This window comes from Silurus meridionalis, chromosome 18, assembly GCF_014805685.1.
Source record: "Silurus meridionalis isolate SWU-2019-XX chromosome 18, ASM1480568v1, whole genome shotgun sequence".
Classification (NCBI taxonomy): Eukaryota; Metazoa; Chordata; class Actinopteri; order Siluriformes; family Siluridae; genus Silurus; species Silurus meridionalis.
The window spans coordinates 18,846,995-18,869,643 of record NC_060901.1 but is presented as its reverse complement, the minus strand read 5'-3'; the positions used below and the strand labels follow the sequence as shown (position 1 = coordinate 18,869,643).

General features: G+C 39.2%; 3 protein-coding genes across 6 annotated transcripts; 2 read left to right on the top strand and 1 right to left on the bottom strand.

Annotated features, from left to right (window-relative positions):
• Positions 1–45: 45 nt before the first annotated feature.
• ada2b (adenosine deaminase 2b) lies at positions 46–5,427 on the top strand. Of its 2 annotated transcripts, XM_046872582.1 has the most exons (11): positions 73–154; positions 411–588; positions 756–1,071; positions 1,174–1,393; positions 2,380–2,590; positions 3,627–3,754; positions 3,861–3,951; positions 4,044–4,143; positions 4,237–4,394; positions 4,966–5,168; positions 5,280–5,427. In XM_046872582.1, the coding sequence occupies exons 3-11, from the start codon at positions 759–761 to the stop codon at positions 5,368–5,370; spliced, it is 1,515 nt and encodes a 504-aa protein (XP_046728538.1). In that variant the 5' UTR covers positions 73–154; positions 411–588; positions 756–758; the 3' UTR covers positions 5,371–5,427. The 2 variants fall into 2 exon arrangements, with proteins under 2 accessions (XP_046728539.1, XP_046728538.1); XM_046872583.1 differs by lacking the exon at positions 411–588 and having other exon boundaries at positions 46–154.
• A 1,366-nt stretch (positions 5,428–6,793) lies between these two features.
• On the bottom strand, positions 6,794–11,758 carry rad51ap1 (RAD51 associated protein 1). Its single transcript, XM_046873518.1, has 10 exons — positions 11,049–11,758; positions 10,774–10,820; positions 10,057–10,183; positions 9,569–9,678; positions 8,973–9,029; positions 8,674–8,751; positions 8,069–8,176; positions 7,812–7,976; positions 7,261–7,416; positions 6,794–7,041 (listed from the first exon to the last, which is right to left on the bottom strand). Exons 1-10 carry the CDS (start codon positions 11,063–11,065, stop codon positions 6,914–6,916), a joined length of 993 nt encoding a protein of 330 aa, XP_046729474.1. The 5' UTR covers positions 11,066–11,758; the 3' UTR covers positions 6,794–6,913.
• A 1,134-nt stretch (positions 11,759–12,892) lies between these two features.
• LOC124400771 (piggyBac transposable element-derived protein 4-like) lies at positions 12,893–17,801 on the top strand. Of its 3 annotated transcripts, none has more exons than XM_046872522.1 (8): positions 12,893–13,395; positions 13,523–13,572; positions 13,713–13,839; positions 14,205–14,311; positions 14,456–14,563; positions 14,645–14,771; positions 15,546–16,814; positions 16,916–17,801. In XM_046872522.1, exons 1-8 carry the CDS (start codon positions 13,379–13,381, stop codon positions 17,337–17,339), a joined length of 2,229 nt encoding a protein of 742 aa, XP_046728478.1. In that variant the 5' UTR covers positions 12,893–13,378; the 3' UTR covers positions 17,340–17,801. The 3 variants fall into 3 exon arrangements, with proteins under 3 accessions (XP_046728478.1, XP_046728477.1, XP_046728479.1); XM_046872521.1 differs by having other exon boundaries at positions 15,543–16,814; XM_046872523.1 differs by lacking the exons at positions 12,893–13,395; positions 13,523–13,572 and having other exon boundaries at positions 14,266–14,311; positions 15,543–16,814.
• Positions 17,802–22,649: the final 4,848 nt, after the last annotated feature.

Genomic DNA, 22,649 nt, shown 5'->3' with positions numbered 1-22,649 from the left:
TGTGGGACTTCTCACAGGATCACATGACTCGTCTTGTTCCTTTATTGGAATTGAATGTGCAGTAATAGACAATGGGGAAGTGCTGTGTCTTGAAATAAGGGACAGTTGTGTGAGTTTTTCACCACTGCACAGCTCCACGGTGAAGATTCCATGGGTAAGTGTGTTCCCATAGTTTTATGTTTCATTTTAGATTTTTGTGCCGCTTGTTTTTTCTTTCTTTTTCTTTTTAAGGTGCTGTATTAAACACGAATGAGAGAAGATTCATGGGACTCTTTAATCCATCTCTGAGCTCAATTTCAGTGTTTTGTGTCATTGTGCCATAAAATTTTGTATGTGCTTTGTGAAGATACTATTCCACACTTGAGTCCTTATTTGCTTTTAGTAATTATGACCCTCATTCTTCTGGGAAGATGTTCCACTAGATATGTGCTCATTTGGCTACAAGGTCGTTAGTAAAGTCAGGTGCTGATGTTGGGTGAGGAGGTTTGCGTTTCCAAATCATCCCAAGGATCTTCAATAGCTCTATAGCAGGCCTCTCAAGATCTTTCACCTCAACCTATATCTTCATAGAGCTGGATTTGTGCACAGGTGCATTTTGTCATTCTGGAATTCTAGTTAAAGTAAATGGAAAATTTCATGCTAATGCTTCCATATAATTGTGCTAACAGTTTTGTGAAACAACCACATTTGGCCAGAAAAGTCAGGTGCCCTGATACTTCTTTGGAAGGTATTGATTTGACATGATCTTCTTACAGATCATGAAGCTATTTGGCTCTTCATCAAGTGGTACCACAGCACTGTTAGCAGTGCTCATGCTAGCTTCAATGAAAGGGGCCGAATGTGCACCAGACCCCCACCAGAGAGAGCTTCTGCTCCAGGAGGAAGCCTCCAGAGTGATCGGTGGCAGAGTGGAGCTCAGCGCAGCAGAGCGTCGACTTGACTCGTACTTGCACAAACTGAAGGAGCAGGAGATTATGTCTCCGGGTTTCCCTCCATCTCTGCACTTCTTCAAAGCAAAACCCTACATCCAAAAAAGTCTGGTGTTCAAAGTGCTGCAGAAAATGCCAAAAGGTATCTTCGTCTTCCATAATCATCCACCTCAGGGGTTCTAAATCTTTTTCTAATGTGAATAAAAACCGATTAGGTCACGTTATTGTTCTCTGTTCTTTGAAGGTGCCGTCCTACACATCCACAAATCTGCTCTGGTGAGCGTCGACTGGCTCGTCAAGAACGCAACATATCGGCCTCACTGCTATGTCTGTTTCACGTGGAAGGGCCGCGTGAAGTTCACGTTCTCTCCCCGGCAGCCGTTCCCACGTTTGGGTTGCTCCGGATGGATCCTGTTGGAGGACCTGAGGGCCACCATTAGCGATGTACCTGCTTTTGACCAGAGGTCGTCGATCTACTGTAGCACATGATCAGTGTCTTGTGTGGGATTTATTACGTTAAGCTTCTGAAATTGCAGCTCTCAATTCCTAATTATATGTACTGTAAGAAATATAGTGTCAAAAGTTTGTGGACACCTGAGCATATGATTAATATGCTTTTCTTTTTGAACATCCCATTCCATGTTGAGTCTATTTGCTTTTCTAATAACCTGTTGAGGTAAATTGTGATGTTCTAGTCAGGTACTGATGTAGGTGAGCAGGCTTTGGGGTGCAGTCAGCAGTCACTGTTCAATAGGGTTTACAGATCTTTCACTCCAACCAAAAATCTGCATACAGCTGGTTCTGTCCACATTGTCATGCTGGAACAAGATTTGGGTCTCCTAGTTGAAGTGAAGGGAAATTTCTATGTGACTGCATCCAAAGTAGAATTGCATGCCTTTAACTTTTGGCACGGTTTAATAAAAAAAAAAAAAAAAAAAAAAAAACACCATTCAGATGTCACAATACTTTTTTCCACATTGTATATAAGGAAATAAGTGATGCTGCCACCACCATGCTGCATCATGGGTCCATTAAATGAAATCTCTGACTTTGTGGTGTCCAAATACTTTTGGCAATATCATGCATTTCATTTCATTACCTAGTGGTGAGGAACATTGTGAGGAGATCTGCAGTACATAGCCCACTTTAGGTCTTTCCTCAGTGTTCTTTGATAGGATTTAGATCTGGATTCTGATTCAAATCCTCTGAACATCATCTTCTGAAGTCATTCTTTTGTACTTTGCTATTATAGATCTATAGTAGTTTGCTATTTGGAGAACTTTTCTCTGTTCTTCTTCTAGCTGGACTAGGGCTCCTAGATTAAAAAGAGTAGAACTGTAGCATGATGCTTCATCTTGGGTTCATTCTTTGGATGATCAGCTCTTTGATCTGAGAACATTGTAGAACTTCCTGAGTGACTGTTCACTCGAAGCTTCTCAATCTCTTTCAGTTTGATGCAGAACCTCACGCTGTTCACAGAGAACCCCGAGCTGGCATACCCGACCCAGGACGAAGTGTGGAACCAGTTCGAGCAAATATTTGAGGCGATCTCTGGGCTGATCAACTACGCACCGGTTTTCAAAGATTACCTCTACCAAGGCCTCCTGCAACTTTACGACGACAATATTCTGTATTTGGAGCTTAGGGCTGGCTTGTCTAAGGTTGGTAAATACTTATATATAATATGAATTCTTTTGGAATTCATAGTAGTGATTATCATTAAAAATTAGTTCATTTCGAATGAGTCTTTGATGTGACTAAGAAGAATGAGTAGTTTCAAAAGGTGATTCGTTCATTTTCTACTGGAGGTGCATGTCTCACTTACTTTTCTTTCTCATTTATTTCTGAATTGCTTTGGCTCTCAGCATGATGTCTAACTTTTGAGGATCTTTTGGTTTACTTCAATTTGTCAGGCAGGTCCTATTTAAGAGATTTCTTGATAGCGAACAGGTGTGGCAGTAATCAGACCTGGGTGTGGCGAGAGAAATTCAACTCGGTTTTGTGATAAACCACAGTTTTCATGGGGGCAAACACTTTTTCACACAGGACCATGTAGTTTTGGATTTTGTTTTACCTCAGTAATAAAAACCTTCATTTGAAAAACTGCACGTTGTGTTCGCTTGTGTTCTCTATTACTAATATTTAAATTAGTTTGATGATCTGAAACATTAAAATGTGACAAACATGCAAAAAAAAGAAGAAATCAGGAAGGGGGCAAACACTTTATCAGACCTCTGTACGCTATGAAGCGCATTACAGAGGAAACAGAATCGAGTCGTTCATCTCATGATTCCTCGGACCAAAGGTTTGAGGTTTGAGGCTTTGAGGTTTCAAATTCAGAAACACATTTATTTTGGGGAAGTGGAAGCTTAGTGGTCATTAGACTTTGGATCTAAAGGTCGTAAGTTCAGATCCCAGACATGCCAACTGCCACTTCTGGGGCCCTTTAACCCAGTAGCTGTTTATTTGTGTAAATGGGAAAAACGTATGTTGCTTTGGATAATAAAATGGCATCTGCCAATCTTGAAAAAATCCAGTGGAACATCTTCCCAGAAGAGTGGAGCTTTATTATAAGAGTCATAATCACGACTAAATGTGGAATGGGATGTTTCAAAGAGCACATACCACTCGTATTCATCAGGTGTCCACAAACTTGTGCATATAGTGTATATTAAATGAGAAATGTTTCTGCTGCAGATCTATGAACTTGACGGCACAGTTCATGACAGAGAGTGGTCTATTCAAACCTACAAAAATGTAAGCGAGCAGTTCAAGCTGGAGCATCCAGATTTCATCGGGATTCGAATAATTGTGTCTGTATTTCGGTAAGTTACTCGGTCAAGTTGCTCAAGTACACCATTGTTTGTGATGCTGTTTGTCTCTCCTGACTTGATTCTTAAATGTCATTTTTTTTCCTGCTTCCTTTTCCAGACTAACGAACTTATCGGCGGTCAAACAAGCGGTCCAAGATACCATAGAGATTCAAAAACGCTATCCGGAGATCATCGCCGGCTTTGATCTGGTTTAAAATCGACTTTAAAACCTCAAAAGAAATCCATCTGTTATGATCTGGTTGATGGTTGAATGATTACGGGTCTGTTTTTTTTTCTGTAGGTCGGCCGTGAGGATGGAGGAAATTCCATCTGGTATTTTCGAAGTGCTCTTCCAGTTCCCACTGGCAACCTTTCGTACTTTTTCCATGCAGGCGAAACCGGTACGTTTCACATCGATACGTTAAAGATGCATTGAATATCATGCACATTTACACAATTATATATATGTGTGTATGTTCTGGTTGTGTTTATAGACTTATACGGCACAGATGTAGACAGGAACATTCTGGATGCTCTGTTATACAACACAACGCGTATCGGGCATGGGTTTGCCCTGGCGCACCATCCCCTGGCCAGGGAGCTCTCCAGAAAAATGGGAGTGCCAGTGGAAGTATGTCCTATATCCAACCAGGTAAGACCCTGAGAAGCACATAAACACAAACACATATCCATCTCCACTATTCTGGGAAGATTTTGTGGAGATTTGTGCTCGTTCAGGTAAAGTAAGGTACTGATGAAGCTGAGGAGGCCTGGGGGGAGATCTTCCACTCCAATCATTCCATGAAGTTCATATCTTCATGGAACAGGTTTTGATGCTCCTGGTTTAAATAAATGTAAAAGCTCACACTGCTGTATATAAAGACCTTCTAGATAATTGTGTGCTTCCAACTTTGTGGTACTATTTTGGGGAAGAACCACATATGGCATATGGGGAAAGTCAGGGGTCCCAATAATTTTGGGAAATTAGTGATGCTTTATCATATGTTCATTTGGGTGAAACCTCAAACATGTGTCTGATCTTACTAATGCTCTTGTAGCTGAATGATTACTAGATTTTGGGGCTGTGGCTGCTGGGATTAGTAAAGAGTTTGCAAAATAATGAGGGATCTTATTATAACAGTAAATACAACTGAAAATAAATCTGGAATGAGATGCTTAATAGTCATCCTGTCTTCCTCTTAATGGATTTCTGTGGACTGTAGGTGCTGAAGCTGGTCTCAGACCTGCGTAATCACCCCGCCGCAGTGTTAATGGCAGAAGGACATCCCATGGTAGTGAGCTCTGATGACCCAACCCTGTTCGGTACTAGTGGACTCGCCTACGATTTCTACGAAGTCTTTGTAGGAATCGGAGGCCTGAGTGCCGGCGTAGGAACGCTCAAGGAGCTGGCAATAAATTCAATCAGGTGGAATGTTTTTTTTTTTTTTTTTTTACTTCACAATTTCAGTTATATGTTTTTATCTTGGAAATAAATTCTGACTGACCTGTTTTTTTTTTTTTTTTTGCTTGTGTACAGGTACAGCTCTTTGCCACCAGGGCTTAAGGACAAAGCCATGGCTTTGTGGCAGCAACAGTGGACCAAGTTCATATTGGAGAATTCGCCATAGTCAAAAGAAAAAAATTACATAAACAATGAATGAATAAAATGCAAAAACCGTTCCAGAGATGTTTCCGGACTTCAGGTTTTCTGTCACGTAGAGGTGGCTGATTTATTTTTATTTTATTAAAAATAAATGAAACCAATAAATAAAAAATAAAAATGTAGAAATGAATGAAATAATTTTAAAATATCGCTCATACATTTTCTCACACACATTCTAAATTAATAAATATTATGTACTAATATACTATATACTAAATAGTTAATTTGATATGAAATTTTGTGCTTAATATTAAAATCTTTTCAATGTATTAATTTTTTTACAGATTTCTTTCACCTTTCAGTCAATTTTTTTTATATTTGTGAAATACAAAATAAACTAGGTTTAAAAATCTTTTTTAAATAAATATAATCAAATATATAAAAATAAACTTCTGTAGGCGGTGTATAGATTCGAGCATTTAGGGCGCAAAATACACCGAAAAAAAATCGTAATTAAATCAAATAAAAAATAATATATAACAAACGACTGGGACGATTTTATACGAATGGACTAGTCCACTTTGACACATGAGGGGAGAACAAAAAACCCAACAAACTTTAAAACGCAATAACAAAGCCAGTCAAGTAATTTATACCGATATTTTTATCATTAGAGCGCCCTCTATAGATGAAAGGCAAAAAGTAAAAAGAAAACGCCATTACTACAATTAACATTAAGACAATCAAACATAAGATCTGGGTGATGATGCATACTAATCCTATAATATAATATAATATAATATAATATATATATATATATATATATATATGCATACTAATCCTATAATAATAATCCTATAAGAAATCTTTGTGTATGTACATACAGTATGTGTGGGGATTTTCTGCATATTGTATATCATAAATATGCCTTTAGGGAATGGTGAGATCATCTTGCCATACCGTAACATCACATGCTCCATGCCGGATCAGTCAGGAGCAAAGGTCATTTCCTTGGTCAATATCTGTGTTCTTTTTCTGAAGGTCTGAAGGCTGCGATTCCATTTTAAAAGGCTTGAATGTCGAAGAGCCTCCACTTACTTTGCTTATGGTTGGGTTGTTGCTCAGTTCTTTCTAAACACTTCATAAATAAACCTTCCAATAAAGATCTCTCCACTTTCTCTATACAGACGCTCCACATGGGAAACCCTGAGCAGCGAACGTTTTGTGAAAACAAGAGACAGCTGAGGAGAAAAGAGTTAAAGGTCTGGGATAAAGAAAATGCCATCATCTTGGCCACCTTTCGAAACACATTATAGTACAATATTATAGTTATAGGGAATATGGAATATCCAGTTTATTCCTTACGGATCACAAGTTTTTCATTTGAAGCAACCGATTTATTTTATTGCTGGATTGGAGACCTGGATTAACCAAACACAACGACGAAGTAAAATTGTCAGATTTTTAATAAAAAAACAATTATTTAGGCATAAAAAGAGATCTAGACACATGGATGCATAATATACAGATTACCTTTAATAGAATTAATTTGTAAAGAATAAAAGATTCTAATGTGCCACTGTGTTGGGGTGCAGGGGTTTTACACGCGCCAGGCGAGACAGTCCTAACCGTAGACCGAGTCCGGGAGACTTCACCGGAGGACTCTCACAAGAACTAGGACTTCTTCCTACCAGACCTGAGAACATGCAAAGGGGGGAAAAAATACAATCATTTGCATAGTGTCTTATCTAAGAATGAATATTCATTGTTCTAGATTTACTTTTGTGAATAAATGTATTAAATAAATAATTAAACATTACAAATTACAGCCTACAGCGAATTCAGACGAGACAAATTCATTGTAGGAGAAACTGCTGCGTGCGTGTACATGATTTTAAAGTGCACAATGAGTTACCAGGAGGAGTCCATTTTGGCATTTTGCCGCAACCAGGGCTGGTATGGAGGGCAGATTTGGACATGGGAGGGGTGGTGGGAGTTCTGTTTGGTGCTGAGAAACGCTGACCAGCAGCTGGACTCCTGACCCCTGGACTACTGAGTGCTGTGTCTTTGCCTGGGAAGGAGGAAGGGAGGGAGGGAGGGAAGAAGGTTGAAGACAAAAGAAAGAAAGAGAAAAAAAATTTATTTGCTTTTTAAATATTCCATTCCACATCGAGTCCCCATTTGATGTTCTAATAATAAGTTCTAACAACGCCACTTGAGATCTTCCACTGTAACCCATATCTTCATGGAGCTGGCTTTGTGCATGGGGGCATATTGTCATGCAGGAACATTTTTGGGTCTGCAAATTCAAGTATAGGAGAACTTTCAAGGCAGGCGACCAAATACTTTTGGCCACACAGGTTTTTATAATTACAGTGCCGCTCGGTCACAAACTCCATTTTGTTGGTATGGTGCTTTACACACGTTAGGTTCTCTAATAGAAAGGTGGAGGAAATCTGTACAAACCTCTGGCCTGCGTTTTGGTTTTAGGCACCTTCGCTGGCTTCTTCTCTTTCTTTGCTGTTTTCGGTGATGCCTTTTTCTCACTCTTGGCCCTTTTCACGTTCTCTCGTTTCCTTTTCACCGTGTACTCTTCATCCTCACTCTCGTCACTGAACTCCGAGTCGCTCTCTGGAAGAATGCAGCATTTAATCAATCACGCAACCAAACACTTCGACTCACAACCATCATGGAGAGCATGGTGAAGGTGTGTGCCGATGTACCGGCTGTGTTTCGAGGTCTGTATTCTTCGTCCTGCGACGGACACCTCTGTTGCGTTTTTGTGGAGACGCCAGACGAAGGTGTCTGCTCACTAGTGATGTTATCTGATCCTGAAGTCAGAGAGCAGGAAGGTGGATTTTTAAGTACAAACATGCAGTGCACTGAATTATGGGAATGTTTTGGGGAGAAAAAGGAATGCAAAAGTTACCCCAAAAGAAGGGTATAGACTGAACACATCCTTTTATGATACATTATATGGACAAAAGTTTGTGGACACCAAATTATCAGATTGATGCTTTCAGAAGATTCCATTCGGTCCACCATTTGCTTCTGGAGGAGTTTCTAATAGATTTTTTTGGAGGTTTGTGTTCTTTAAGCCTACAAGGGGGTTAATAAGGTAAATGGTGAGGAGAATTCATCCCAAAGGGGTCCAATAGGGTTTATAGCTCTAAAGCAGGCCACTCAAGATCTTCTACTGATAAAAAGCATCCAAAGATGTCCAGTTTAAGGAAGAACCACGTAAGGAGTGTGGAAGTTGGGTGTCCTGATACTTTTGTCCACACAGTGTATATTACAATATCAATTATGTTCATCTACTGGCTCTTACCCATGCATTGGACGTCCACGCTACAGTTTGACAGCAGAGGGGGCGTGTCTTTGGAAGTGTTGCAGGGCGGAGCTTCATCTTTTTGGAAAAGAAAAGTTATTTGTTGCAAAACTATAAAAATAAATAAATAATAATAATTATGTGAATAGTCGCAAAAGGATACTGGAATGGAAATTCAAAAAAATCAAGAAGCCAATCTTATGCTCAGGTGTCCACAAACTTTTACCCCTATAGTGTATGTTTCCATTATTCATGCGAATACAGACTTTTTTAAAATAATGTAATTTAATTGTTATTACCAAAGCAGCTGCCATCTGCACTGTAGTGTGTCAGCACCGGAGGCTCCGACTTCTCATCTTCAGGGGAGAAAAACAGTCTTATTTTATTTTATTTATTACATCACTTAGTGAACAACAAGAGCATTCATATGTAGAGGTCGACAGACAGTGGATTTTACGGATATTGATAGCTAGGTTGGATCGTACTTGACGATAACCCATAAATCTTTCAATTATTTTAAAATGGATACTGGATAAAAAAAAAAAAAAAAACATGACACTCCATGTAATATAGTACTGAAATTATATTACAAAAATAAACAATTTCAATGCTCTACCCTTTGTGAAGACATTTACCATAACATTAACTGAAGTAAAAAAATGTTCTTATTCTGAAATTAATTTGGATTTTATCTGATAACTTTAGTGAATACACGACGAAAAAAAACATGAATGACATCATGCAGCATGCAGCACGTGGCTTTAGTGATTTGCCACAATTGGCCGCTCTCGTACTGTATAATGACAGCGAACCTTAGATGGAAGCCGGAAAAACTTTCTATTCATATGACCAGGACACTTTATCCAAAGATTTATCAATATGATAACGTCCGCACCTCGACAACTTCCGAGCGGCTCCTCTGCGGACGTTACTGTAGACTGGAGCCGAGAAAGAATGAGAGCAGTTTCTAAATCTCTCCTGCTCAGCCTTTCATCCAGCGACACTCTGCAAAACAAAACTGCTGAATATTTAAGTGTTTTTTTTTTTGTTTGTTTAATAGACAAAAGTATTGGGACACTTGACCTTTCCATGTGAGGTCTGTTTTCAAACTGTTCCTTAAATGTGGCCTGCTATTAAGATGTTTTTTTTACTCTGACTGTGCCCCAGGCCTCCTCACCTCAACTTTATAGAGTTACTAACACCCAGATCTCTACAAAAATCTAGTGGTACATCTTCTCAGAAAAGTGGAGGTTATTATAACAGCAAATAGGGACTCCATGAGAATATCAATAAGCACATATTAGTCTAATGCTCAGGTGGCCACAAACTTTTGTCCATATAGTGTAGTCCATAAGGTCAGGTTGATAAAAGCAGTTTTAATACCTCTCTTTGTGTTCTTTTGCTGCTGAATCGAGGATTTCACATTTCCTGGTTTTGTCCTCCGGACATTCCTTCTCAGAAGCCCGAGCTTTTTTGTTCGGAGGCGGTTTCGCCGTGGCAAAGTCCTCATCTGTTAAACAAATACACGAGTGCACGTGGATTAGTATCTCCGTAGAAACCACAAGCTCCATAACCAGCTTCAAAATGCGTTGTCATTTTTTTATGTTATATCTCGACTGGAACATCTTTCAGAAGACATTCCTTCAGTTGGTGTTTGGGTGAGCACTACTGTGTAACATCTGGCTCGCCAAACTGTTCTTCGAGGCCTCGCGGAAGGCCATGAAATGTGAAAGTCACACATAGAAATGTATCATATGGAAGAAAAAAATTGGATTGTGTGTGGGGCAGAATTTCTTTTTTTTGTTCGTGTCATGCAATAAAATCTACTACGATACAGTCCTACAGCTAGGATAGTTCATCCATACCACTGAACCTCATAGTTATGGAACAGGAAGTGTCTAACAGGAAGTCATGGAGGAACAATTTCCCGTTCCTAGTCAGCAAGGTGTACTTAGAAACAGCAAAATATCACCAGGAACATACTTCAGGTCTATTGTACTCATCTGAATTCATAAAGATGGCAGAAGGATAGTTTTTCTTTGGAGTTGTTTTGTGATAATTTCTTTGCATGTGATTACCAACACTGTCAATATTCCTTACCATCATCATCATTCAAGAAGTCGGAGTAATTGATGGCTTTCTTTTGCCTGGAACACAGACATTTCAAATCATTGGAGACACAGATACCGGAAGTAAAAGCATTCACACATCAACATCACATCACATCAACATCACCATCACCATCAAAATCAAATCAACATCACATTAAATCAACATCACCATCAAAATCAAATCAACATCACATCATCACATTAAATCAAATCAACATCACATCATCATCAACATAAACAAAGAATTAGGGGTGAAGAACAAACCTCGATGGTCGATCCATTTGTATAAACGTAAACACAAGAAATTTTGAATAAAAAAAAGATCTCTTTCTTTTCCTTTATCACTCTCTCTATCCCTCTTTCCCTGTGTCTATATCTCTATATCCCTCACTCTATATATCCCTCTTTCTATCCCTTTCTCTCGTGTAAACAAACCCTACGCTGTTTTCAGCTGTTAAAACCTTTAAAAAATTTTAAAAAAGCACCACTGCGGATTTTACACATTACAAAATATACAAATCCTGTCGTTAATTAAAAAACGATTGTACGAATAATTATGAACTGAAATCTTCCCCTTTTACCCCTCAGCTCGCGCGCGCAAACAAACAAACGACAAGCAGTCATTTGACGATCCGAATGGCAGATTCGTAACAGTCAGGCGTGTAAAAAAACAAATAAACAAAAAAACACGTCAAACAAATGAAATGGCTTGTGTTCAGTATGAAATCCTTGATATTAATGAACATTAAGTAAAGAAAAAAATAAGGCGTGATGTATAGAGGCGAATCTGCTGACGCGGATCTACATTTTAGGCCAACGGTCCTGCTCTTATAATAATATCGACTCTTCTGATATGTTTTAGATTTGTGTAGCTCAAGTAGTAAATCCAGGAATTAAAAAGAATCCGAATTTATTCAGATTTAATAACCAGAACCATTTTAATGACCCAGGATTCGTGAATCTTTCTCTTCATTCAATCGGATGACTTGAATCATTTGAACAACTCCAAGGATTCTGTGGATTTAGCCCCCTCTAGTGGAAGAACTGTGACAAAATAGCCAGAATCACTTCGACGCAAACTACAATAAATTAAATATTTGGATTGTTATGTTGTGGCACGTCAGATATTAAATAACATTAATGCATTTGACTTTTTCGAGTCTGTTTCAGTAACTGTGTGTTCTTGTGATGGAAGTGCAGGCAAGGTGGTGTTTATATGTATCATTAAATATTTGCCATTGATCATTCATTGATTCTCAGTCATTTTTTGTTTTTTTTCCCTGCAGAGTTGCAACCCTTTGCACACTTTTTTTTTTTTTTTTTTACCATAGAAACAGCTGGGGAATATTTGGCTTTCACTCGTGCGAATTAAGGCAAAGCTACAACACACTATAAATTCATCATTCATTATTTCGAGGTTGTTGTTGGCGAGGAACTGTAGCAACAAAAAGCTGACGGAGTTGTTCAGGAAACGTCCTTCATGTTCAAGAAACATAGGATACTCCGTTTTTAGCGCGTAGTGAAACATCTGGATCCGAGATTCATGAGTCTTCGGATTCGGTGAATTCTAAGGATTCATTCAGTGCCCTCTAGTGGAATCCCATGGCAAAAGCAGGAAGAATCCCAAGAAAAGCATTTTCCCCCCTTTTTTATTTTTAATCTCTCCTCTCTCTCTCTCTCTCTCTCTCTCTCTCTCTCTCTCTCTCTCTCTCTCTCTTCTCTCTTCATTTATATAAAATATATACATTAGTGGTGTAACGGTACACGTGTTAAAAAAATGTTCGCTGAATTATAAGGATTCATTGAGTGCCCTCTAGTGGAAACACATGGCAAAAGCAGGAAGAATCCCAAGAAAAGCATTTTTCCCCCTTTTTACTTTAAAAATCTATCTACCTATCTCTCTCTCTCTCTCTCTCTCTCTCTACATATATAGAAAATATATACATTAGGGGTGTAATGGTACACGTGTTAAAAAAATGTTTCGTATTTGTTTAGTGAGTGATTCAGAAAGATTCGAATCGATTTCTCATCAGTAGGTGGCGGTATTGAATCATTTTAGTTGGAGGCCAGCCGCTGTTCAACACCACAGAAGAAGAAGAAGAGGAGAAGCAGAAGAAGAAGAAGTTTGTTTGCGCGCGGGCTCAGTGGTAAAAGGGGACAGATAGGAGAGTGGGAGGGGGGATTTGTGTTCATAAGTATTGGTACAGTCGCTAATTTACGCCAATTAACGTCCTGTTTTTATATATTTTACTGTGTAAAATCAGCGGTGGAGCTTTTTTTTGTTTTAATTTTAAAGGAGATGCGTATTTTAAAAGAATGGATCTTAGCATGTGGTTTGCTAGCGCTGTGTTTACACAACAAAGAGAGAAAGAGGGATAAATAAAAAAGAGTGGGATAGAGAGGGAGAGGGAGAGAGAGGTTAAAGGATAGAAAGTGGGATGTAGAGTTAGAAAGAGGGATAGAGAGAATGTTATAGAAAGAGGGAAATCTTTCCATTCAAAACTACTTGAGACAGGAAAAGAGGGACCGAGAGAGCGATAAAGGAAAAGAGAAAAATCTTTCCATTCAAAACTACTTGTTTACTTTGTATTCAAATGGACCGACCAGCGAGGTTTGTTCTTCACCCCTAATTCTCTGTGTAAAGGTTGTTTTTGTGTTTGTTGTGTTTGAATGCTGCTACTTCCGGTTTCTGTGTGTCCACTGACTGATGCACGTGTGTGCAATTGTGTGTTTTCCAGGCAAAAGAAAGCCATCAATTATTCTGACTTCTTGTATGATTGTAATAATGGTAAGGAATGTCTAATTTCCTTTTGAGGAATAAAACTGACACCCGTGGGAAAAGGGGGTTTTAAAGTGGGGGCTTGTTGTTAGTACAAAGATCATTAATCTACCCTTTTTTTCCCTTTTTGTTACCACTTTGTATAACAGATAAAAACGTTGTAACGGTGAAACCCCGCCCAAACAGAAAAGCTCGGGCTTCTCGGAAGGCATGTACAGACTCCAAAACTAGGAAAAATGGAACCATCGATGCACCAGCAAAAGCGGGGAACAAAAGGTACCAAGATTTTCTCACCTTACCAACCCCTGAGTATTAGATTGATGTGTTTATTGAACATCAGATTTTAAATTGAGTCCCCATGTGCTGTTATGAGAACCTCCACTCTTCTAAGATGACGTTCCACTAGATTCATGTGGAGATTTGGGGCTCCTACAGCTACAAAGGTGTTAGTAAAAAGATCTAGCTGAAGTGATAAAATTCATCCCAGAAACAGACCATTCCAGATCTTCCCCTCCCACTAATGTGTTGATTGTGGGGTATTGTCATGCTGGAGCAGGTTTTGGTCTCGTAGTTCAAAGGGAAAATTCCACGCTAGAAATGACGTCCTATAGAATTGCGTGCCTCCCAATTTTGTTTTGCAGAGTGTCACAGGATGAAAAGCTGCACACTAGAGATTTAGAAGCTGCTCTCATTCTGTCTCAGATCCAGTCTACAGCAAAGTCAGAGGAGCCGTTTGGGAGTAGTCAAGGTGCGTACGTTATCATATTAATGAATCTTTTGATGAAGCGTCAGTCAAAGTGAATGCTGAGGTGTATGTGATATTACAGCGTTACCGTTATAGTGCTGTAATGTATACGCAACGTATAGGCTTTTATTTATTTATTTAAAATAGGTTTGCAAGCAGCCGTTCCCTCCACAAACGACGATCCTTCATCCTGCAACACGCCCGAAGACACGCCCACTGTGCTGTCAGACTGTAGCGAGGAAGGTGTTTGTATGGGTGAGTCTCAGCAGTATGGTAGTAGACACTGTATAAGGACACCGGAATAAATTAAAAAAAATGGATCGTTTAATGTTGCAGAAAATTTTTTACTGGAGCTTGCTGAAAGCAGCGAGGAGGAGAATATTCTGGAGGAGTGCGAGGAAAGCGAGGACAGCGCCGAAGGTGACTTGCTTCCGGATGGAAAATCCGAACCTACTTTACATAGGTGAGCTACAATTTATTTTTTGTCTGTATAAGAGAAACACTTGAGAAAATGTTGAAGAGAAGAAAAAGAATGATTTTTGTCATTTGTTAACGACCAAAATATATGTGTGTGTGTGTGTGTGTGTGTGTGTGTGTGTGCGTGCGTGCGTGCGTGCGTGTGCGTGCGTGCGTGTGCGTGCGTGCGTGCGTATATATATATATATATATATATATATATATATATATATATATATATATATATATATATTACATACCTACACGCACGCACGCACGCACGCACACACACACACACACACACACACATATATATATATATATATATATATATATATATATATATATATATATATATATATATATATATATATTAATTACATACCTACACACACACACACACACACACATGTAAAATGTAAAATATTTAATGCAATTTTTACCAGTAGATCAGTTTATTTAAATAATTACATTTAATTAAAAAAAAGCATTAAATAGATTATTTTTTTTATATTATTTAACCAAGCTGGCATTTTATTTAAAATTGTTTTTAGAATGTAAAATCCCCCTCATATGTGTGTGTGTGTGGTGGGGCACGTTCGTCTGTATCCCACGCCATAGGAGTGTAACTATTGACTATATGGCCGGACATCTGTATGATTAGCATCTGTATGTCTCAACATCAGTCTGAATGTTGATTGTCTGTTTAGCCAAAGCCTCAAAAACTACCACAGAAGTACCGGACATACAAAGCTAATTTTTTTTCTTTGTCTTGCAGCAGCCCATCAGCTGAATCCTCTGATGAGGAGTGGCTTCTAACTGCCAACCAACATCCAGGAAAGAGGTTCAAACACTCGGATTCTTCAAAATCATCACGCGTTTCAGCTCTAAATCAGAAGAAGGGCCGAAAAACCCGGCCTCCCTCGGTTGTATCCCCTGACACCCCTAAAGAAAAGTGGAATAAATCTACGGACGAGGATATTACACCACAGCCTCCAGTCTTCCGACCGTCCAGAACACCAGGCCCACAGCTTAACCCCACAGCATCATACACTGTGCTGCAGCTGTTCCAGCTGTTCCTCTCTACTTCAGTGCTGCAGACAATTTTGATAAACACTAATGCTTATGGAGAGAAGTTAAAAAAAGGCCCAAAACAGTGGAAGGATCTTTCTATGAATGACTTATATTCTTACCTGCTGCTCGTGATCTTCATGGGTCTGGTGAAAGTGCGTTCGCTAAAGGATTACTGGAGGAAATCAGACACCTTTAAAATTCCCTTTCCTGCACATGTAATGTCTTCAAGGAAATTCTTCACCATCTCCTCTGCACTGCATCTCAGTGATCCTGAAGTGGACGCTGAAAACGTCCGGAAAAGAGGAACAGCTGCCTTTGACCGCCTCTGCAAGATCAAACCCATGTATCTCCAGATGAGAGACGCATGTAAAAACTATTTCCATCCCTACCAGAACATCGCCATCGACGAGAGGATGGTGGCAACGAAAGCTAGAAATGGCCTAAAACAATATATAAAAGGCAAACCAACAAAGTGGGGATATAAACTCTTTGTGCTCGCGGACTCCCGCTGCGCATACACGTGGGATTTCTTTATCTACGAGGGAACATCTCCGGAAATATCCAGCCCACAGAACCATGGACTGAGCTACGAGTCTGTCATGGCACTTATTGATGAGAAGATGTTGGGAACAGGTTACAAACTGTTTGTCGACAACTTTTACACGAGTCCAGAATTGTTCCAAGATCTCCTAAAGAAAAACATCTTTGCTTGTGGGACTATTCGACCCAGCAATGCAGGCTACCCTAAAACCATCACCAACAAGCTTCCGAATAAAGCTCCCCGAGGCACTCATCGCTGGCTGAGAGAGGGGAACTTGCTGTTCGTGGAATGGAAGGATACAAAGGAGGTCCACATGTGCTCCACTATTCACAAAGGCACTGAAAGTAGCACCGTGCAGAGGAAGGTGAAAGGTAAAGACGGACAGTGGAAAAACTTGGATTTACCAGTTCCAGAGTGTGTTGTAGAATACAACAGGTTAGTAGAAAGTGTTCAGTGATGTCGGTTTCGCTTGATTATATTTCTCATGTTTCGAATTTCAATCCAAATTCTGCCTTTTTCCTTCATTTCTTTTTCAGGTACATGGGCGGAGTCGACGTATCAGACGCCCTCATCGGCTATTACACAGTCTTACACAAGACAAGAAAATGGTACCAAAGCTTTTTTTACCACTTTGTGGACATAGCCATCGTAAACGCCTTCATCCTACATCGGGAAACGGCCTGCGCCAAGAACCAGAAGCCGATGACGCAGAAGCAGTTCCGAGAAAAACTCATCGAGGAACTCGGTGCGTTAGTGCTTTCGAACTTTCCTCCACCTCCTTCGCCCCTTCCTGAGGACATGCGCCACTTACCGGGGAACTTTGCTTCACACAGCACCAAAGGAAGGCGAACGTGCAAAGTGTGTCAACAAAAAACTCCTGTATACTGCAAGACTTGTTTAGTGCCATTGTGCTTTCAGCCAAAGCGTGACTGCTTCTCTGCTTGGCACGAGCTGCACTGAACTGTTTAATCCAATTCAGGGGTCACTTTAGACGTCGGACTTCTCATCTGAAGGACGTGAGCTCAAATCCCAGCACCACTAAACTTCCAATGTTGGGCTCTTGAGCACGGCCCTTAATCCTTGTATAAATGAGATCATTTGGATAAGAGCATCTGCCAAATGCTGTAAATGTAAATAGTTAAGCCTGCTTTAAAAAAAGCATGCACACCGACTGCCTTTTTAAAATGAAGTCAAGTGAAATATTGTACTAACAAACGTTTGTGTTGTTAAGTTACTGAAACTCATGTAAGTAATCGAGTATACGACAAAGATTTTTTAAAGTTACTTTATATGTATTCTTGACTTATAATAATTTTGAGTATATAATATCAAAATTTTAATCATTTTAAGTGCAATATACGTTGTTGTGTGTCTGTGTCCGTTCTTAACTACTGATTTCATCATTAAAACCTTGCAAACCAATCGCTTTAAAAACTCCAAGTGTTACTCCATTAACTTCAATTCAATTCATTTTTATTTGTATAGCACTTTTAACAATGAACATTGTCTTAAAGCAGCTTTACACAGATAATGTGGTGATTAAACGTAAATATGTTCTTTGTAAGTAAGTTTGTCCCTGATGAGCAACTGTGGCAAGGGAAAAACTCCCCGAGATGGCATAAGGAAGCAACCTTGAGAGGAACCAGACTCAAGAGGAAACCTCATCCTCATCTGGGTTGCACCAAATGTCCATTTGAAGCAGATATACAATGCTGCGGGGTACAGTGATGATGATCAGAAGCGAACTGTATCCTGAGTCAGTGTAGCAGACTGTTGACATTAACTACAGTCCAAATCCATCCTCAAAGCGCCCGTTCTTGCTCCTGAATTTCATGGAACCACCCAAGGTGTTGATGAGAGACCGTCCCAAGCTGCACAGAAGTGTGAAGATCCACGGAGGGGAGAGGGGCAGGAACAGTGGTCACTGGAGCCTCAGGAGCATGTTTAACTCGACCGAGAGAGAGAAGAGGGTGACGGGAAGAGAAGGATATGGATTATTAAGTGTCCCTATTGGTGTATGAAAGTTAATGTCACTGTGCAGTTTGGACTCCGGCAGCATAACTAAAAGGGAGAACCAGAAGGTAACACAGACATGAGGGATCTCTGGGATAAGAGACGACCCACCACACCACCGTCAAAAAACTCGAGTGAACGTGTGAATGTGAGGGGACGACAGCATACAAACATACCAGTTCACTAAACACTCTATATCCATGTTCCCTCCAGATCTGTGCCTTTACCTAAGAAAAAATCTACTGATCTACTTTATTTAGTCAACAGTTTGACTAAATAAATACGTTTTCAACCTCGACTTGAACACTGAGACTGTGCTCGAGTCCCGAACACTGGTTGGAAGGCTGTTCCATAACTGTGGGGCTTTATTAGAGAAAGATCTGCCCCCTGCTGTAGTCTTCATTATTTGAGGAACCAACAGATAGCCAGCACCTTTTGATCTAAGTAGGCCTGGAGGATCATACTGGTACAGAAGTTCACTCAGATACTGCGGTGCGAGACCGTTAAGTGCTTTATACTCAGTAGTAGTATCTTATAATCAATGTGAGATTTGATTGGGAGCAGTGTAGACTGATTAAAACAGGGGTGATGTGGTCATATTTCCTAGATCTAGTGAGGACTCTTGCTGCTTTCCTTTGGAATAGTCTTCCTGACGGTGTTCGGGGCTCAGACACACTCACTCAGTTTAAGTGTAGATTAAAAACATATCTTTTTAGCAAAGCCTACACATAACATACGTCTCACATCATAACCTTGTGCTCCAGAACATCTGATCACATGCACATTATCAACTTGTGCTGTTAATATCATGAACAGCAGCTACGCTAATTCCTCTCCACTGCTTCTCTTTCTTTCCCCATCCCGAGACACCCTGAGGTTTGGCCAGCTCCAGTCACCTCCCACCTCGTGATGATTACGGACCTTTGAAGAAGTAGATGCCGAACTCACAAACATCCCGAACCATCTAGAGACGTACCAGTGCCATTTGGATCCCGCTACATGTGTGGAGTTTTGACATTGGACCTCCTGGAGTGTTTAAAGGCTCTGGCATGGAGAAGCTGATGCTGGATCTGTGGTGATCACAAATGCTGAGCTTATAAAACTCGGAGCTACTAACCATATAGACTGTTTAAGACTGCAGAAAGAACATTACTTATAATCTTATACTCCAGTAATCATGTTAGTTCTCACTCTCCAGTGTTCTGTATTGTTGAAAGATTTATGATCAAACTCTTGATGTCACCCAGATGAGGATGGGTTCCCCTTTTGAGTCTGGTTCCTCTCAAGGTTTCTTCCTCATAACGTCTAAGGGAGTTTTTCCTTGCCACAGGCTTGCTCATCAGGGACAAATTCACACCATTCACCATCACTGTTGATTTGTGTAAAGCTGCTTTGAGACAATGTCTGTTGTGAAAAGCGCTATACAAATAAACTTGACTTGACTTGACTTGATTGCTGCATTCTGAACTAACTGAAGCTTATTTATGCACTTACTCGCACACCTAGACAGTAAAGCATTACAGTAGTCTAATCTAGAAGTAACAAAAGCATGAACTAGTTTTTCTGCATCCTGTAATGACATCATATTTCTAATTTTAGCAATATTTCTAAGGTGAAAGAAGGCGATCCTGGTGATATTATTCACGTGAGACTCAAAGGAAAGACTCGGGTCAATAATCACACCAAGGTCTTTGACAGCCGTACATGCTGAAACAGAAACACCATCCAGAGATGCTACGTAATCGGAAAGTTTACTTCTAGCTGCATGTGGTCCTAGTAAAAGTACTTCCGTCTTATCTGAGTTGAGCAGAAGAAAGTTATTAAGCATCCACTGTCTAATGTCCTTTACACACTTCTCAACATTGTTAAGCTAACTAAAGTGCTTCTATCATCTATACACAATTTAACAAAGATCACATTTTACAGTTTGGACACATTAATTCAATGCAGTGACACAAATTGGTCTTTGAACTGTATTATTATTATTTTATTTTTTTGGCACAGGGCACAGGGAACGGTCTGCACAAACTGGCCTTGGCTTATATAATTACATTCGGTTTTGGTACAATAATTGACACATTTATATAAAATCTACATACATTTTTTTTGCAGGGATTCAAATGATTCTGAATCACTCAGTGAATAGATCCGAGTCAGTTTGGGATTCTGCCTGATGCCTTTGCCATGGAATTCCACTAGAGGGCATCCGAGATGAGTCGGATTTATAAGTGCACGAATTCGATGAATTCTAAGGATTCGTTGAGTGCCCTCTAGTGGATTTCCCTGGCAAAAGCAGGAATAATCTACTGACTCAAGGAACTCGTAAGAATCGGATCAGTTCATTAAGTGATTCAGAGGGATTCGAATCCGTAAACGGATTAAATTGCTCATCTCTGATATATGGAAGCCCGTTTCCGCCACTGAATAATAATAATAATAATATTAATAATAATAAAAAGGTTATTGACGTTTTCTCAGAATTGTGAGATTCATTGTGTAATTGTGTAATTCATTTGCGATACTTTCTGGCAAAACACATGTATTATTAAGATTTGATTACAGAATACGGGAATACTTATCTTGTTACCCTTTCGACAAGATTTGGCCATATTAACTCTTTGGGATGATAATCCTTTACGAATTGCGGATGTTATCATAGATATGAAAGCCTATTATGTGCTTTGCCAGAAAGTGTCGCAAATGAGTTATTTCTCACAAATCTGAGGAAAAGAAATTGTCAAAATTGTAAGATAAAAATCGCAATAAGTTTTTTTTTTTTTTTTTATTTAGTGGTGGAAACGGGCTTCCCTACTAATAAACATTAAGTAAAGACCCACAAAAAAAAGCGTGCAGTATGGAGGCGAATCTGCTGACGCGGATCAAGAAATAGGACCAGCGGTCCTGGATGCAGTACTTATAATATTATTCTGTATCTTAACCAAAACTTCCATTTGCTTGTCCTTTTTTAAATTATTATTAACACCGTTTATTATTTGTGATCAATTGCATTTTTAGAGTTTATTTTAAAACAATTTGGAATAAAATGCCTGCTTGGTTAAACAATATATAAACTAATTTTAAAAGTGGTTTATAGAAATAAAATAGAATAAATCAAACAAATTCAAGACACGTTTTTATTATATTAATTATATTGAGAATTTAATTGATAAAATAAAATACAATAAAAAATCTATAATTAGAAAAATCTAATTAAAAAGTTTATATTTTTTTGGACCCCATTTGGGTAATACAGATGTGTATATATGTGTGCGTGTGTTACATTTAATATAAATAATTGTTTTAAAGATATGATCTACTTAACTGTTCTACTTATTTTAGCACACTTTAACAAATGTCTTCATTCCTTCCATCCTTCATACTTTCACTCCCGCCACATGCAAAATTTTTAGTATTTTCTCCTTTTAAGAGAAACTCTTGAGACATAAAATGCTAAAGAATGCATAGCGCTATGGATTCTTCAGAATTTCCATAAATAAACAAAACAAATCTTATTTCCATTAAGGCGTGAGTAGTAACAGTGACACTGTGCTAACTTTAGTTTCTTTTTATACCCCTGGCATTGTTGTGTATTTTTCCCCAAGTTTAATAATAAAAAATATGTACTCAAAGTGTGAGGCAGAGATTTGAGGTCCGCCACTTAATACGTTCCTCGAGGGAACTATGCTTGTAAAAAAGGATTGCATTTGGTACACGTGTACTGAACCGAAAACCCTGTACCAAAAGAATTCTGGTAAAGATTTGTGTACTGCAACTCCCTGCGTGTGCACCATGTGGTTCTTCCTCCAAACTGTTACAAAAAACTTGGAAGCACATAGTTAAAACAAGCAGAATTTGGACAAAATCTTGGGAACACCCGAGTTTGTGCTTTTTAAACATCCCATTACACAACGAGTCCTGGGAAGATTATGTTGATTTCCAAAGTTTTTAAGAGGCCTGGGGTGTAGTTAGAATGAACATTCATCCTTAAGGTGATCCATAAGGGTTTATAGCTCTGTAGCTGGCCAAGCAAGATTTTCCACTTTAAACCAAAAATGTTCATGAAACTGGCTTTGTGCACAGAAGCATTGTCTTGCTGGAACAAGTTTTGGGTCTCCTTGTTCAAATTAAAAAAAAAAGATTCAATGCCACCACCTTCATAGATGTCCGATACAATTGTGTGCTTTCAAACAGACTGTGAAAGAACCACATATGCTGAAAGAAGGTATGTGGAATGGGCACTAAAGTGAATCTATTTTT